The 18,159-nt window shown below is 33.3% G+C and overlaps 1 protein-coding gene across 1 annotated transcript in view; it reads left to right on the top strand.

Moving 5' to 3' along the window:
• Positions 1 to 10,822, top strand: part of LOC125870211 (nardilysin-like) — a 50,753-nt gene extending 39,931 nt beyond the window's left edge. Inside the window, exons 17-19 of the mRNA XM_049550586.1 lie at positions 340 to 493; positions 8,500 to 8,621; positions 10,273 to 10,822. Coding sequence (XP_049406543.1) covers positions 340 to 493; positions 8,500 to 8,621; positions 10,273 to 10,516 — 520 coding nt within the window. The 3' untranslated portion in view covers positions 10,517 to 10,822. The remainder of the gene's footprint in view (positions 1 to 339; positions 494 to 8,499; positions 8,622 to 10,272) is intronic.
• The last annotated feature ends 7,337 nt before the right edge of the window (positions 10,823 to 18,159 follow it).

Below are 18,159 nucleotides of genomic sequence, written 5' to 3'. Positions count from 1 at the left end.
ATTTTCTTTTAGTTCCTTTTAATCCCGACTCACCTAGTGCCACTCTGGTCAAGTGTTCTTCTCATGTGTCTTTGATGTTTTCCGATGGGTCCTTTTCTTGATATGCTTAACATGTTTCATTACCTCTTATACACTCTGAGTGATACATCTTCAAGTTTTCTTATGCTATGATAATTTTAGGATATCTTTTAAAGCCGCTTCCTTTAACTTTTTAGAACTGTATGCTTTCATCCTGGTTATGTATGAAGCAGCAAACATGTCTGTAATGTGTTCACACTTGTGATTACCATAAGGATTACTGTTACTTTATTTAGTCTTACCTTTTCTTCTCTGAAATAGGACAAAGGAGCAGCTTGGTTATGTTGTTGACTGCAGTGCACGTGTAACATATCGCATAACGGGGTTCTGTTTCCGTGTTCAGTCATCTGACTATGATCCTGTCTACTTACAAGGGAGGATTGAAAACTTCATAAATGGTGTGGAAGAGTTGCTGGTAAGCATGATTTTTTTTTTTGTTAAGTGGTTCATGAGTTGCTCTAATGCACTGTTTAACTACCTGCTTCTTGTTCTGCTTAGGTAGGATATAATTTTATAGATATCGCCCAAAGACTTTTCATATGGTTAATGCTATTCATTAGTAGGTGTTTGTCCTAAATTTCTATAGTTGAAAATTTAGTTTGTGCCAATGGTTGAGTGCTGGGATGAGACCCTACACCACTTAACATTGAAGAATCAATAATTAAATTAAAGCAAAAAGAACTGCAATCACCAAGAAATTAGAAAAACTGTTCACAAGGGAGTGCTCCCAGGCACTATTCCCAAGGTACTACACTAAAGGTCCCTTCAGGGTTTTTGGAACCCTTACTCCAGTGGTATTTGATCACCGGAGCTCCTCTTTACTTCCTTTTTTCTCAGCTTTTTTTCATTGATGGAAAATTGAATCAATAATTAAATTAAAGCAAAAAGAACTGCAATCACCAAGAAATTAGAAAAACTGTTCACAAGGGAGTGCTCCCAGGCACTATTCCCAAGGTACTACACTAAAGGTCCCTTCAGGGTTTTTGGAACCCTTACTCCGGTGGTATTTGATCACCGGAGCTCCTCTTTACCTCCTTTTTTCTCAGCTTTTTTTCATTGAAGGAAAATTGAATCTATTTCAGATTAGGAGGCAAGTCCTATGATCTAACTAAGTCCAAGTCTTGCTCGGAAACTTGGTATGACTGGGTGGAAAGAGGAGGATGGTGTTGAGCAAAGGAGCTCTTTTTTTATTATGCAGAAGGTTGAAAGAAGCTACTGCCATAAAGGGGAGAACCTTTAAATCTTGGAGGGGTAGAGATAGTTCTACCAACATTTACTGCTCTTGAAAGTTCAACAAATATGGCAGATTCATTTTGGTTATTACGGTTAATGGCCAAACAAGAGAGAGTCATCATCATGCCAGAAAACAAATTTCATGAAGGTTTGAGTGGTCTTGGGACTAGAAGTGAAAACTTCATTATACAGGAGTACAAGGTGCAATAAATACTACTAGAGATGTTTCATCTTTGTACATCAAGGGAGAAGGGGAGCTTCAAAGAAGCCTTGCATAAAATGTAAATGTACTTAGAGAGAGCCTGAAATAGACATGGAGCAAGAGACCCTGAAAGCAGCCTCAAAAATAGAGGGGAATGATCTTCTCAACAGATGTCTGGTCGGATGCTTTGCTGATTGCAATGAGATTCCCACTCGGAATGACGTGAGAAAATGGGCTCAACAGATGTGGAAAGGGGCTCAAAATCTTCAGGTCTATGATATGAATGGAGTCCAATTCTCGTTCGAATTCCAATCCAGAAAAGTTGTTGAGCATATCCTGTTGGGGGATTGGAGAAGACAAGGAAGAAGGCTTTTGTTAGAATGGTGGTTTCTAAAGGCGGGTGCTTATCTAGATCACAAAACTTTCGACTGGTTTTGGATTTGGATTTTAGGGCTTCATTGCACTTATGGTCGGAAAAAGTGATGAAGGAGATTGGGGAAAAATGCGGTGGTTGGATCGAAAACAAGGAGGAAACTGAACTCAAAAATTATCTTAGATGGGCAAGAATTCTAGTTAAAGGATCCAGAGATCTCAGGGATGTCTCTTGGGAAAAGTGTGGGTGGTGTGGCAGTCTGCCACAACCCATGAAGGAGAAAGAGAATATTCATATGATCACCCAAGGGTCTGAAAGGGATATTACATCAGGTATTAGCTTTATAGAAGGGGAGAGAGAAAAGGAGATAAGGATTGATGTGGCTAGTGGGACCCCTTCTGATAGCTCATTTAATTCTAAGGAGCCTTTGGGTCATATCTTTATTTCTGCTGGGCCAAATATCTCATTAAATCTTGTCGGGTCTTTAGCCCAAAGGACTCAGTCTTTTAAGACTTGCGAAAACATTTTGTGGAACCTGTTACTAATTTCATTAATGTAAAACTGGGCAAGGACTATTCCTTGAAAGCTCTTTCTCCCTTTAGTGGTAATGTAGCAGAGGCCATGCGAATGGCCACCATCTCAGTAGACAGGGAAGAGGCTTTTTATTTTACCACCAGAGTCTTACCAACTTCAGGATATCAACATGCAAAAGGACAATGACATAATTGAAAGGGAGTATTTTTTACCATCAGACTTCGGAGGAGATAACTTAGGGGGTGGGCATCTAACTATTTACAATGACCAGACACCACTTAACAATGAAGAATTACATGGGGAGGGCTACATAGAGGACAAGGCAACACTAAACTCAGTCAGCGATTCGAGGCAACTTTCACAGGTTGTGAATAAATTGCTTTTCAATTATTCATGAAGGTAGATGAGAAGAGGGGTAAGGAGCAACAACAACACAAGGGTGACAACTCAATAAAAAAACAAAGACTCGGTGCCTAAAGAGGTTAGAAATCTGGTCTTCCACATGAACTTCAAAGACAGAGAGTCTAGGATCAGGGGGAGAAACTACTCCTTAAGTTATCAATGAAAGTAAAAGTTCTTTCATGGAATGTCAGGGGTCTTAATAGGGAGTACAAGAGATGTCTGGTAAGGAACTTATTACAACCAGTTCGGGGTAGATATTCATGTAATTCAAGAAACTAAGCTAGACGGGGCAGATTCTAATTTAGTTCAACAATTTTGTTTTAACAGATGGATGGGGGAGATACACATGGAGGCTATAGGAAGTTTTGGGGGGGGGGGGGGGGGGGGGGGGGGGGGGGGGGGGGGGGGGGGGGGGGGGGTTAGCAGTGTTATGGGATAAAAGGAATTGGTTGACAACAGTGACCAAATGATTACATGTAAAAATTTGTCTGCATTAACCAAGACCTCATCTAGTATCGGAGTGTAGTTTATGTTGAGTGTGGGAGAATCAAAAGGAGGAATCTTTTTTGGAATTATCTGCTATTAGAAGTCAGTGTGATGGGCGTTGGGTCGTATGTGGGGATTTCAATGTTACTAGATACCCATCTGAGAGGACAAATGGACGCATAATTACAGGTGCAATGGTTGAATTTTAGAAATGGATTAATGAGATGGAATTGTTTGACCCTTCTTTATTTGGAGGATCTTACACTTGGAGGAGGGGAGAAAATCACATGAGTGCTTGTAGAATCGATAGATTTTTGTTTTGTTCCCAATGGGAGGAGCTTTTCCTTTGGATCAAACAAAATCTACTTCCCAATGTTAGATCTGATCATAAACCTATCATGCTTGTTTGTGGGGACTGGAAAATTAAAAAGTCCCATTTCAGATTCGAGCAATGGTGGTTAGGTGTGGAGGATTTTAAAGATAAGTGCAAGTTTGGTAGGCTTCTTTTCAGGTCAGTGGCATCCCTGATTTCATTTTAACCTCTAAACTGAAGCTTTTAAAAGACAAATTAAAGGAGTGGAACAGGGAAAATCATGGCAGTTGGAGGAAAAAGGAGGAAATCTTGAAAGAAATCTCAAAGTTAGACAGACCACTCAAGATCAGAGGCTGCTCAATGAGGACGAATTGATCCAAAAAGTCCAATTATCTATGGAACTTGAGGAGGTGGCTAGAAATGAGGAGATAGCTTGGAGCAAAGGTCCAGAGTTCAATGGTTGAAAAGTGGAGATAAGAACACTAGATATTTCCACAGGATTGCCACAGCACACAAGAGGTTCAATGCTATTGACTCTCTAGATGTGGAGGGTGAAACAATTACTAATCCTACAATTATAAAAGAGAACATTCATAACTTCTATCTAAACCTAAACAAGGAATCTAAAAATTCGAGACATGACTTTAACCTCCATGCGGCTCTAGGAATTACCAATGTGGAAAAAGAAAGGTTGCAAAGGCAATTTGAAGAAGAGGAAGTTCTTAACATTATCAAGCTCTGTGCAAGTGACAAGGCACCTGGCCCAGATGGACACCCTATGTGTTTCTACTAGTCTTTCTTGGAGGTCTTAAAGGAAGACATCATGAACGCTTTGCAACATTTTCATTCTCGCCAATCTTTGAAAGAAGTTTCAATGCGACTTAGGTGGCTCTCATTCTCAAGAAAATCGGAGTTGCCGCATTAAGGGATTATAGACCTACCATGGTTCTGATAGAAAGGTTGAAAAGGGTAGTAAATAAATTGGTGACACTCATCAAACGGCCTTTATTAAAGGAAGTCAGATTATGGATGCTGCTCTTATAGCCAATGAATGTGTGGATACTAGATTAAGGGTGTGTTTGGTATGAAGGAAAATGTTTTCCATGGAAAATGTTTTCCTAGAAAATGTTTTCCTGGAAAACAAGTTGATTTTTGACTTATTTTCTCATGTTTGGTTGGTGAGTAGAAAATATTTTCCGGAAAAGATTTTTAGTGTTTGATTTATGAATGAAAAATATTTTTGAGAAATATCTTTTATTTTTACTAGAGTAGAAAATAATTTTTGAAATTGAAAATAGTTTTTAAAAACAAACTTAAATTTTTTTGGGGCGTGGGTGGTAGAGGGTGGGTGAGGGGGGTGTCGAGGGTAGGGGTAAAAAAATGAATTTTGAAATTGAAAATACTTTTTAAAAACAAACTTAATTATTTTTTTTTGGGGGGGAGGGGGGCCTGGTAGGGGTGGTGGGGGGCTGGGTAGGAGGTGGGTGGGGGGTCAAGGATAAGGATAGGGTGAAAAATTGAAATTTTAAAGTTGAAAATATTTTTAAAAAAACAAACTAAAAGATTTTTTTGGGGGGTGGTAGGGGGGGTGGGTGGGAAGGTCGAGGGTAGGGTGAAAATATAAAATTTTGAAGTTGAAAATATTTTTTAAAAACAAACTTAAATTATTTTTTTTGGGGTAGGGGTGGCGAGTAGGGGGTGGGTGGGTTGGAAGCGAGTATAGGGGTGAAAAAATAAAATTTTGAAGTTAAAAACATTTTTTAAAAACAAACTCAATTTTTTTTGGGGGAAGGGGGGGAAGGGGGGGCTGGCTGGGGAGAAGGATAGGTGATCGAGGATCGAGATGAAAAAATAAAAATTTGAAGTTGAAAATATTTTTTAAAAACAAACTTAAATTTTTTTCTTTTTGAAGGGGGTTGGGGGCTGATAGGGAGGTTGATGTGTGGGGGGGGCAGGGGCGAGGGTAGTGGGTTGGGGGGGTAAAAAAATAAAAAAATGAAATTAGAAATATATTTTAAAAACAATTTTAAATATTTTTTTGGGAAGGGGTGAGGGTGGGGTAAAAAAATTGAATTTAAAAACAAGCTTTAAAATTTTATTTTATTTTTTTTTGGGGGGGGGGGGGGTGGTTGGGGGGTGGTTTGAGGGTAGAGACAAAATAAATTAATTTTTCCAACAAAAAAATAATTGTAATTTGAAGTTGGAAGAGACTTTTGGAAAATGTTTTCCTTAAGTTTAGAAGGGAAGTCATTTTCCTTAAATTTGAGGAAAATAAGTTGATTTGGAAAACATTTAGCCCAACCAAACATAAGAAAATTGGAAAACATTTTCCGGAAAATGTTTTCCTTCATACCAAACACACCCTAAGAGGGGAGGTGCCATGCATTATGTGCTAGTTAGATATAGAGAAGGCTTATGATCAGGTGAACTGGACTTTTTTGGTTAACATTCTCAGACAGATAGGATTCGGTGAAAGGTGGTTGAAATGGATTGAGTTTTGTATTAAAACTGTTAGGTTCTCCATACTTGCAAATGGAGAACTTGCGGGTTCTTTTCATTTAGAGAGGGGTCTTCAACAAGGTGACACTCTTTCTCCTTTTCCTATTCATCATTGCCATGGAGGGTTTCAACAATATGATGAGGATTGCTATTAGTAACAGGTGGATAAAGGGATTGAAGGTTAGCTGCACAACATGAGTAGATATGGAAGTATGTCATCGTTGTATGCAGATGATACTGTGATATTTTGTGAAGCTATGGCTGAACAAATTTACTATATTAGGATGATACTAATTGTTTTTGAAGCCATTTTTGGTTTAAGCATTAACGGGAGGAAAAGTAACGTCTTTCCTATTAAAAAAGTAGAGCAGATGGAGGAACTAGCTGGGATCTTGAGGTGTAAGGTAGAAAAATAAAGTCTATCTGGGCATGCCATTAGGCAACAAACACAGAGAATTGATTATCTAGGATAGAATTTTGGAAAAGACGGAAAAGAAGTTTGCAAACTGGAAGACACAATACTTGTCTCTCGGAGGTAGGCTCAATTTGATAAATGTAATTCTGGACTCACTACCCACATATGTGATGTCCCTGTTCTCCATTCCAATAAGTGTGGTCAAGAAGTTGGACCGATTAAGAAGGAATTTTCTTTGGTTTGGGAATAGGGAGGGAAAGGGGGTATGTTGTGGATGCGTTGGAAGTCCTTAAATTAAGTAGTTAATTATATTTTTAGTAGCTTTATTTATTATTCTAGAATAGGGTTTATATTTCATAGTTTTATAAGGATTAGGTTAAGTTATAGTTATTAGTTTGGAATAGGATTTAGGTCTCCTACTTTCATAAGAATTAGACTTGCTATTGATGTTATAAGACTCCTATTTAAAGGGGCTTTTGAGGAATAAATCGGTAAGTCATATTTTAGTAAAAAGCAAGAGATCGTAGTTCTCTCTTCCATTGAACTCTAAGGTTTCAGTCTCCCTTCAATGAGCTGAAGTTATATACAAAAGTAGGTCGATCTAGGAATTCAAACAAAGGCAAGGGAAAGTCAAAGTCAATTGATTTAGATTTTCCTGTTCATCGTTCTGTGACTCGATCCTTCTCTAAGAATCCTAACAGGGTATCACTTAGTAGAATGGAAGATTGCACAATTATACAAGGAGGCTGGTGGCTTAGGATTCAGGAATCTGATAATGCAGAATGATTGCTTGCTCATGAAATGGTTATGGAGATTAAATGGAAATGAACATGCTGTATGGAAGGAGGTAATCTTGAATAAGTATGGCCAGACAGAGCAATGGTGTACCAATGCAGTATCAACCACCTATGACACATCGGTATGGACATCTATAAGGAATCTTTGGCCTAGACTAGAATGTTCAAAAAAAAATTTCTTTGGTCTAGACTAGTAAAAAATTCATGTTATGAGGGTGCTGGTAACAAACTACTATTTTGGAAGGACTTATGGATTGGACAAGAAGTTCTAATGCAAGTTTTCCCTGGTCTGGCCAATATATGCACTAACCTTGAGGTTATAGTGGCTGATAGTTGGTCCCCTCAGGGATGGAAGTTCTTCTTCAGGAGGCATCTTAATGTCTGGGAAGTAGGCAGGCTTGTGGAGCTATTGCCGATGATTGATGGTTTCATAGGCACCACTGTAGAGGATGAATTTATAGGAAAGGGGTATCCTGGATGCTTGAGAACAAAATAGGTCCTTGGAAGCATGTATGGGAAAGTATGGCTCCTACTAAAGTTAAGTGCTTTGCTTGGTTAATAATCAGGAAAGCTTGCCTCACTTATGAGATTCTGCAGAAAAAGGGATTGCCAATTGTGTCCAGATGCATGTTATGCAGTGAGGCTAGAGAGACAAATAATTAACTGTTTCTCCAATTGTAAAGTCACATCTCAACTTTGGACTATGTTCCTCAGTTTAACAGAGACAAAGTGGTCAATGCCAGAGCACACAACAGACTTGTTAAGTTGTTGGATTAGGAGAGGGGGAAGCAAGACACAGAAGCAGTGGTGGAGAATAATCCCACACTGTATCTGGTGGACTATCTGGAGGGAGAGGAATGGAAGAAGCTTTGAATTTTAGATTCAACAACATTCAGAAGATCAAGGGAAGCTGCATTGCAATTTTCTACTTTTGGTGTAAAGAACATTGTATAGAAAATGTTAAACAATTATTAGATCTTTTACGATTACTGTAATTAGTCTCTTGTTTTAGCTTGTTACTACTTTTTTGGAGGTCTCCAACATACCTTAATGCTGAGGAATACAACATTACCAGTTTCAAAAAAAAAAGTAGGAACATTTTTTCCCGGTTGCAATTTGTGATGTTTAATTTCAGACACAGTAATTTAAATATTTTTCAATTGACAGGACGGCCTTGATGATAAATCTTTTGAGAGCTACAGAAGTGGGTTGATAGCTAAACTTTTGGAGAAAGATCCATCGCTCGCATATGAAACTAATCGCTTTTGGGGTCAGATTACTGATAAAAGGTATTTGGTCTATGCCATCATGCACAATGCTGGATATCTAAGATATCACCTATTAACTACGAGAGTTTAGAAATGTGATTATTCATTATTTGCAGTATAATAGTTTCAGTGATTAAATTGTATTTTGATCATTGTAGTTAGTGTGAACATGTAGAATCATGTAAAAGCTTTTCAAGTCTCCACATAACCTTATTACTTCATGAGCTTGCCAACTAATTATAAGCTGTAATTATAACGTGGAAGCTTAGTACATTTTTCGTTATGGTGATATATTAGCACGTTCTATAATCACGTCATCCCATTTTATTGACGGTGTTTGATTGGGAATGGTGTTTTAGAATGAAAGACAGACTTTTGAAACTTGTGGTCGAAAACAATTCATAGATATTTGTGTGACCATAAATTATCTCATTACGAGTAGATAGGGGCAGAATGGGAAGTTTAATGATAATTCATTTTCTAAATACATAGAGGTATCATTCTTTTGGGGACAGACTAAAAAGGTAAGTGTGCCACATAAAATGGGACGAAGGGAGTAATATAGTAGGATATCAAATAGGTAACTGTACTTTGCCAAATCGTGACCTGTCAGCTCATGTGGTGACAAAGGACCTTCTCAATTGATGGTGATGGTAAGGAAGGGTCATGAGTTACCCGACATGCTTCTGGGTGCAGCAAAAATTGGGAATTTGACGCAAGCTGAAATGGCACCAGTATGGATACCTATGATGACTTTTATGTCATGGAATCCCCTGCCACACCCATGTCAATCCAATTCAATTTTGGTGTGGATGTGTTCTCAAGGAGACGACTTAGTGGTTGAGGAATAACAACCTGGAGGTAGTTTGGATTCCTAGCTATGACACTCAGTATGTGTAATATAGTAGGTGCCCTATCAATTAGTCGAGGTTCGGAAAGTTGGCTCAAGCACCATCATATGTAAAAAGAAGATAGAATGTGGGTCTGGGATAAACACTAGATTTGATCAATTCACTTAGGTATGTTGTCTATAATTATGGCTGAGAAGCCTAGGTTGGCTGGGTTTTCTGGTTTCAATTTTTGGGCTATACATAAAACGTATAAGTAGAGGGTATTCAGAGGTGTTTTATCTGGGGATCTGTTGGCTTGTGATGATCAGTTAGTCAAAAATTAATTAGAGCATGCAGGTTTATGGAGATGATCTGAATTGCTATGATGCGGGACTGATTTGCTGGCTGTATATATTGAATGCCCTAATATTGTCGTCACAACAAACTGGCTTGGGAAGGAATTATCTTTAATTCAACTCCAAGCAGCTCGCCTTTAGCTTTGTCTAAACAATGTACATGTTTTGTATATTTATTCATTGCTTAAAATATTAAATACATAACATCTTTTCCAAAAAGGTTTTGAATTTTAACAGTATGGTCATGCTAGTATAGTTGTAAATTATAACCAGCAGAAAGTGCTTCTGCTTCTATTTTGTGGTGTCCAATCCAGAAAGGTGCAGAAGAAATTTTCATTTTTCCCAGCAACTGTAGAGAACGGGCTCAAACATTTCACGTGATGGAAGTTAGACTTGTAGAAACTGAACCATTGTTGTCAAATGTGATAGAAAAAGAAAACTTTTTAAGTTTAGTGTGCACCTCAACTTTGCTTTACTGATTTTCAGGTACATGTTTGACATGTCTGAGAAAGAAGCGGAGGAGCTGCGGAGCATCCAGAAAAGTGATTTAATTGAGTGGTACCGCACCTATTTAAGACAACCATCTCCCAAGTGCCGGAGACTCTGTGTTCGGGTATGGGGTTGCAACACTGACTGGAAAGATGCTGATTCACCTGTAGCATCTGCTGAGGTGATCAAAGATGTTATTTCCTTCAAGAAGTCAGCCAAGTTTTATCCAAGCCTATGTTGAGAATTATAAAATCCTGTATTATTAGTGTTGGCTGGGGCCTTCATTGACTCAAAACTTGCGATAAATAATTGCATTCACAGGTGGAAGTTTGTAGTTGCATCTTGTAAGGTATGTAGCCCCTTGTTTCTGGGATTATTTGTAGTGAAGATGAGCTGATATGTCAGTGTGGATATTACTATTACTTCCAACTCCCTATGTTAAGGACGTGTGTTTGTCTTAGTAAACTGTTTAGCTGATAATTGGACGATGGATTAATAATTGCAACCTTTTCAATTGCGTGATAATGTTATTGCATTCAGGACAGAAGTAGGCTTCTCTAATGAGTGTGCTCTTAGAAACTGTTTTGGTCCACAGAGTCGTTTCTGCATTCCATTTTTGTTTTGGGAAAAGGATTGGTGATATACAATCAACTGACCAATGTAAAATGTTTGATGTTGCTCAGTGGTAGTTGTTAGTCTTTCATTTGTACGGTGACATGAAAAGTTAAAGCAATCAAATTATGTGGTTGGAGAAGTAGCAAATCCTCAACTGCCATGCCTCACCTTTTAACTCCTACAATAATTTCAAGATTATATACCACGACAATAGTTAAATTTTATAGATATTTGTTCAAGATTTTGAGGCCTTGTTACTATGCAAACTTTCCATGCAACTCAAACAATCAGTATATCCTAGCAACCCGGATTCTCTTCACCTTTGGCTAATACACTGTTCAACTATTCATTTTTAAACTGATTTTAATAATCGGTATTCATAAAGCTTTGGAGAAGCAATTTGGTCATGTGAATGCTGATGGTGACATAGATAGATGAGTATTTTAGAAAGAGATCGAATTTTCAAAAAGACACCTTAACTTTGCAACCGTCCTATTACCCCATTAAACAATTTTAAACATAAAGTATTATATCATTATTCGATCAGTCACAGATTTTAAGAAGCAAGTGTGTTACATGACACGTGTTAATTTAATTAAAAATGTAATTTTTTTTCATTTTAAGTTTTTTTTTTTTATCTTTTTTGTTTCTTTATTTCTCCTTCTCCCCCTCTCTCTCTCTCTCATACACACACACTTTTTAACTTTTTTTCCTCTTACTTTTTAACTTATTTTAATTTAGATTTCATCTCCACCTCCCACTTTCAAGTCATCCATCCCTCCATTTTCTTTCTTTTTCTTCACCTCCCACCCTCACCCCACCCCACCCCCCACGTCAAGTTGAACCCCACTCCTATTTTTTTCTTTTCTTTTTCTTCTTCTTCTCTGGTCAAATTATTTATATAGTTCATACTATTTTTTAGACTTTATTTAATTATTGATAACAAAATTATTATTTTTCTAAGAAAATTTAAAATTTTGAAGGTATCATCAACTACTCATTTTCATATAACTTCAAAATTAGAAATGATAATTTTAAAAGAATCAATGAATTCCACAATAATTGAAAGAACTTAATTGAAATCGGATAAAAAAAACTATATGATACTTCCTAATCATCTTGAAATCTAATGGATTTATCAAATTGTTCAAAATCTAAGAAAATATGTAGATAAAGTTTTAAAATTAAAGAGAGTAAAACTAATAGTAGTAAAAAAAGAAAGGTGAAGTTGTGGTAAAAATGGTGACATTGAAAGTGAGAAGCTTCAATGGAGATGACAATGAATTTTTGAAGAAGAAAGAAGAAACAAAAAGAAAAAATAAAAAGGAAAAAAAGTTAAAATAATAAGAAATATAAGAAAATATATTTTATAATAAAATACTAGTAAAAATAAAATTATATTACTTATTTTAGGTTGCTCACTCTCTTTGAAAGAGTGCACAACACTCTCTTTGAGAGAGTGCACAACACTCTATGTGAGGTGGATGAAAAATGGCATAATAATATCTATTCAAAATTGTTTAATGAGGTAATAGGATGATTGCAAAGTTAAGGTGTCTTTTTGAAAATCCGAGACAATTTCAATGGTGACTTTATGTCTTTTCTCTTTTAGAAATGAATCACGATCATGGGAATAAGGCCACACATGTCAACCCCCACACACATACATATGCATGTTAGTTTTTGACACGTGCGTTGAATATTTGTCCCCTACTATTGTATAAAGTTTGTACTGAGGAAAAAAGATTTATGGTTCTAAATGTAAACAACTCAAACACAATAATTGAAATCAATATTCAAAAATATCTATATTTAGTTATTTATAATATAAATCTACATGTTATGTAACACGTCTGTATGACTTCCAATTACATTTATCTTTTTCCTTCTTTATCTTTTTTCTCATTTTAAAATTAAGTGTGATATATGAATTTTTTTTTAAAAAGTCGCTACTAATATTTCTTATTTACACATCTTAAATATACCTTCTCCTCCCTTATCTATAATTCATTGCTTAGTTATTTTTGTATTGTTGGAGTTCCTGCATAATATAAATATATATGAATAAATAAATAAATATAAATATCAAATATAGAAGATATACTAAATTTAATGTTTTTAGTTGGGGTATTATAGTCATTTTACATTCAAGTTAAGGGGTGTTCAAATTTCACTGAACCTTGAACTCATTCAACGGTTGCATATCACACTTGAGTTTTTTTAAGAAGACAAGAATAAGAAACATAGAAAATGTGTAGTATAAAAATGCGAGGAAATCTCTTCATTTATAGCGAACAAAAGACAGTATGAACATGTGCTTACTATGCCTTATCAGAAAAGTCATAACCCGTGAGAAAAGTCATTATCATTCGCAAAGGTCACAACTCATTAGAAAAGTCACAACCCTTTGAAAAGATCTAATCTTTCAAAAATGTCACAAATCATTGAAAAAGTCACAACCCTTCAATGCGAAAAAAAGTTTTCTTTTAACATAATATAATATAAATGAATTTTAAAATATAGAAGATATACTGAATTGAGTATTTTAAGAAAAAGAAAGAATAGAAAACTTAGAAAATTTGTAGTTTAATATGTGAGGAAACTCCTCTATTTATATCCAACAAAAGGGTAGTATGAACATGTGCTTACACCTTATCAGAAAAGTCACAACCCTTTAGAAAATCACAATCCTTTGGAAAGATCACAAGTCATCAAAAAAGTCAACCCTTCAAAAGGTCATAACTCATTGAAAAAAACTCTTCGAAAGTCATAACAATTCAGAAAAATCACAATTCTTCAGAAAAGACACAACCCTTCAATATGAAAATGTGTTTAATTTGAATATCTTATAATTTAAACAAATCAATTAATATAACATAATATAAAAATATACTAATTTAGGTGTTTTAAGTTGGAGGTAATATAGTAATTTAACATTCAAATTCTAGAGTATTATAGATGTTCATAATTTAATGGTGAAGAATTCATTGAATTTCCATCATTAAGTGATAAAAACATGAGTTGTATTGAAAGAATGGAAAAAAATTTATAACTGAAATATTATGTAATAAAGAATTTAAGGGAGGAATTAAAATATCATGTAACAAAAAATTTAAGGGAGGAGAGGAAATCATATCATCATCATGTATTACTAAAAGTGAGAAGCTCCAAAGGTGAAAAGTTAGATTATCATTTTACCCCTCTACAAAATTAAACATCTAATCATCATATCATATCGTATATTACAAAAGTGGAAAGCTCCAAAGGTGAAAAGATAAATTACCATTTACCCCTAGGCTAAATTAGACATCTAATAAATTAAATATTATATAATAATATTTTAATCATTATTTAAAATGTTAGTTATTTATTATAAATACAATGAATAATATTTTAATTATTATTTGAATTGTTAGCTATTTATAATGAAGACAATGAAAGAATTATTATATTTATTTTACCCCTTGGCTAAATTAAACATTCTAATTAAATAAATATTAAGTAATTATATTTTAATTATTATTTGAATTTTTAGTTATTTATTATAAAGATAATGAAAGATTCATTATATTTATTTTAATAGTATTTGACCTTTCAATTTTCCATGTGACTTTTCATGTTTCTGTAATTTTTCGGGAGCTCCAAAGATGAAAAGTTAGATTCATTTTACCCCTAGGATAAATTAAGCATTCTAATTAACCAAATATTAAATAATAATATTTTAATTATTATTTGAATTGTTAGTTATTTATTCTGAAGACAATGAAAGAATTATTATATTTATTTTACCCCTAGGCTAAATTAAACATTCTAATTAATTAAATATTAAATAATAATATTTTAATTATTATTTGAATTGTTAGTTATGTATTATAAAGATAATGAAAGAATCATTATATTTATTTTAATAGTATTTGACCTTTCAATTTTTCATGTGACTTTTCATGTTTTCGTAATTTTCCGGAAGCTCCAAAGATGAAAAGTTAGATTCATTTTACCCCTAGGCTAAATTAAACATTATAATTAACTAAATATTAAATAATAATATTTTAACTATTATTTGAATTGTTAGTTATTTATTATAAAGACAATGAAATAATTATTATACTTATTTTACCCCTAGGCTAAATTAAACATTCTAATTAATTAAATATCAAATAATAATATTTTAATTATTATTTGAATTGTTAGTTGTTTATTATAAAGATAATGAAAGAATCATTATATTTATTTAAATAGAATTTGACCTTTCAATTTTCCATGTGACTTTTCATGTTTCCGTAACTTTTGTCCTATAAATTTAACTTTTTCAAGAAAGAGTTTTATTTACTACTCTTACAATTCTTGTGTGTAGGAGCTCTAAACAGGTGAAATAATGTCACAATTTGTAGTGAAAGTTGTGAGATCCCTTTATACAGTCATGAGAATAGAAAAGAATTCAACTACTGAAGCATCAGAGCTTGGTGTGTTAGTTTTATACTTATTTGTAGTAATTAGAATTATAATAAGACTTTTATATCTCTCTTCATGTAGTTGAATCGTTGTTTTGTTAGCAACTTGCTTTAATTTCAGATTTTTATTTTGTATGCTCAAATATTTAGTTTTCATTGTAGAGACAAAAGCAAAAAAAAAAGAAAAAGCCTAATTGTCTTGCTCATGTGTATCTTTTTTTTTTTTGTTCTTTGTGCTTATTATTTTACATACACATTAACTTTCATCTTTAAGAATGAATGTGATAAAATGTTTACTCCTTTTTTTTTTTTTGGAAAAAAATGAAGAAGGTGAAACATGTAACATTAGATTAGTGGTGGATAAGTTATGTATAAAGTAAATTCTACATAAAGTACTTATGTTAATAAATATCCTGATTTTCAAAATATAAATAATGAGACCTTTTACACCTTAGTTTTAAATATTTATAATTAACTAATTAGTTTAAAGTGTCTGTGGATAAAAAATTAATATAATATTTTGAACACATTCATTATAATTATCAGGAGATTCAAAAGACAAAGTAAAAAAGTTGAAAGGTTTTTCTTTCCCTCAAAGTTAATCTTACACCATTTTTGGTACAAAAAGTAAATAATCTCGTCTCGAGCTTTTAATTGAAGAAACATTAATATTGCAATACGATTTGCAGAGGATTAATCCCAGGCAATCTTTTAATCTTCTAACATTATTCTACCAACAAAAAAGAACTTTTAACACTATGGAGAAATTTAATTTAGATAGTTGTTATCTTTTTCTTTTTGCTTTACAAGCTTATTTTTGACTTATAAATGGAGTTTATTTTATTAACTTCTTGTATTATATCTCGGTACATTCACTTGGAGGTCATGAAATTGGTGTGTCACAATTAGTAGTAAGACAAAGTAAGAAACCTCATTAGACATATTTTATGAAAAAGAACTCAAATCATATTTTTTAATAGTAATTATTTTCTTAAGAAAATACTCATTAATATGGGTTTCCAGAAACTAGTGTATATATATATATATATATATATATAAAGGAGAAACATAGACAAGGTGATGTGGCACCTCTCTATGGCATCCATTTCTATTTATCTTTTTTCTCCTTTTTTGGACATTTTTTATTTTTTCTCCTCATTTTAAATATAATTAATGTTTTGTAAATATATTATATTAATGTTCATAACTTGAAGATATAATTTCGCCATTATGTGTAATAATACTCACACCTCCACCATCTCCTCATTTATCTTCCCACCCTTTAATCTTTCTCACATTTTTAATAATTAATATCATGTTTATTGCTATCATTTTGTATGCCTCTTACAACAATATAAATAGAGGGCTTGAGGATGTGTTATGCACTTGAAGATTTAGAAAACACTTGAATATACTTAAACAATAAGAAAATTCTCTCGTTTCTCTACATTTCTTATCTATTTTCTCACGTATATTATTACTTTTTTTTTAGTTTTGTTTTACTACATATTTTCATTCTTGAAAAGTTAAAATGTTATATCTAATTGTATTTACCTTCACAAAAATAAATGTATTGATACGTGCATGCCTATTTTAAGAATCTCAAATCTAAATTGGAGAAGTATTACTTTTGATATATTTTGTCTTCTTTATATATTTTATTCATAATATTTATTTTTAGATTAATTTCATTCCTATATTCATTGATCTCTTTGTATAATAATCAAACATTGAGGTTTGATGTATATCATATTCATTCTAAGGAATAAAATTCTTCAAAGAAATCAAAAATATCATGTAGTGACACAAAGGGATGTTCAATTGTTATGCATTTTTAGCTTTAGTATAGTATAAATAAAAAATACAATGTAGTGACACAAAAGGAAATCAAGTTATTATGCATTTTTAACTTTAGTATAATATATAATTGTAGAAGTAATTTATTTTTTTATATATATATTTTTTCTCATGTTATGCATTTTTAGCTTTAGTATAATATATAATTGTAGAAATAATTTAAATTTTTATATTTTTTTTCCTCATCATATATTATTAGATCTATGTTTAAAAAATCTCTATTGTGATGTCCTTTTTGTTCTTTGAATACAATTCATTCACATATAATTAGAATGATAGTCTTACAAATTAATGCATTGAACATTTCAATCAAGTTTAATATTTTAATGAATGAAAATTCTCAATTAAATTCTTAAAAATTAGATGATATGATCACAAAAAATATCCAAAAGAAAAATACTTGAAATATCTACCTATAGATTTTTATAGTTTGCCTGCAAATAATTTCCTTAATTCAATATAGTACATTTTCATTGAAAGACTAAAAGTGCTTAAGAAAATTAATTATTAGAAATAAGAAAATATATACACAAGAAAAAGAAAAAAAAATCACCACAAATATAACACTCACTTTTCAACTAATTAATGAAACGACCCCAAAAATGCCCGAAAATGTGCTTCGAAAACACCTAAAATTGTAATTTCCATATATCTCAAAATCCGTGCATCATTTCGGAAATTCGACTTCATATTCTTATTCAGGGGGTCAAATTGAGTGGGAAATGAGTCTAACCCGAATTTTAGAACAACCGTATCAAAATTCGAAAATCGCAAAAATTGCGATTTTGAGGGTCAACTTTAAAGGGGCATATCTCTCAGCACACAAGGAACTGGAAGGAGCTCAAACTATCAAAATTAAAGCTCTGTGAGTTAGCTTTCCAACGCAATTTGTTTCACCTCATTCCGAGTTAGGATGAAGGAGTTATGACCATTTTCGTAAAACCTGTCCGGCAGAAAATGC

Source organism: Solanum stenotomum, chromosome 7 (genome assembly GCF_019186545.1).
Source record: "Solanum stenotomum isolate F172 chromosome 7, ASM1918654v1, whole genome shotgun sequence".
In the NCBI taxonomy this organism is placed as follows: Eukaryota; Viridiplantae; Streptophyta; class Magnoliopsida; order Solanales; family Solanaceae; genus Solanum; species Solanum stenotomum.
This window is presented reverse-complemented; position numbering and strand designations above follow the sequence as displayed.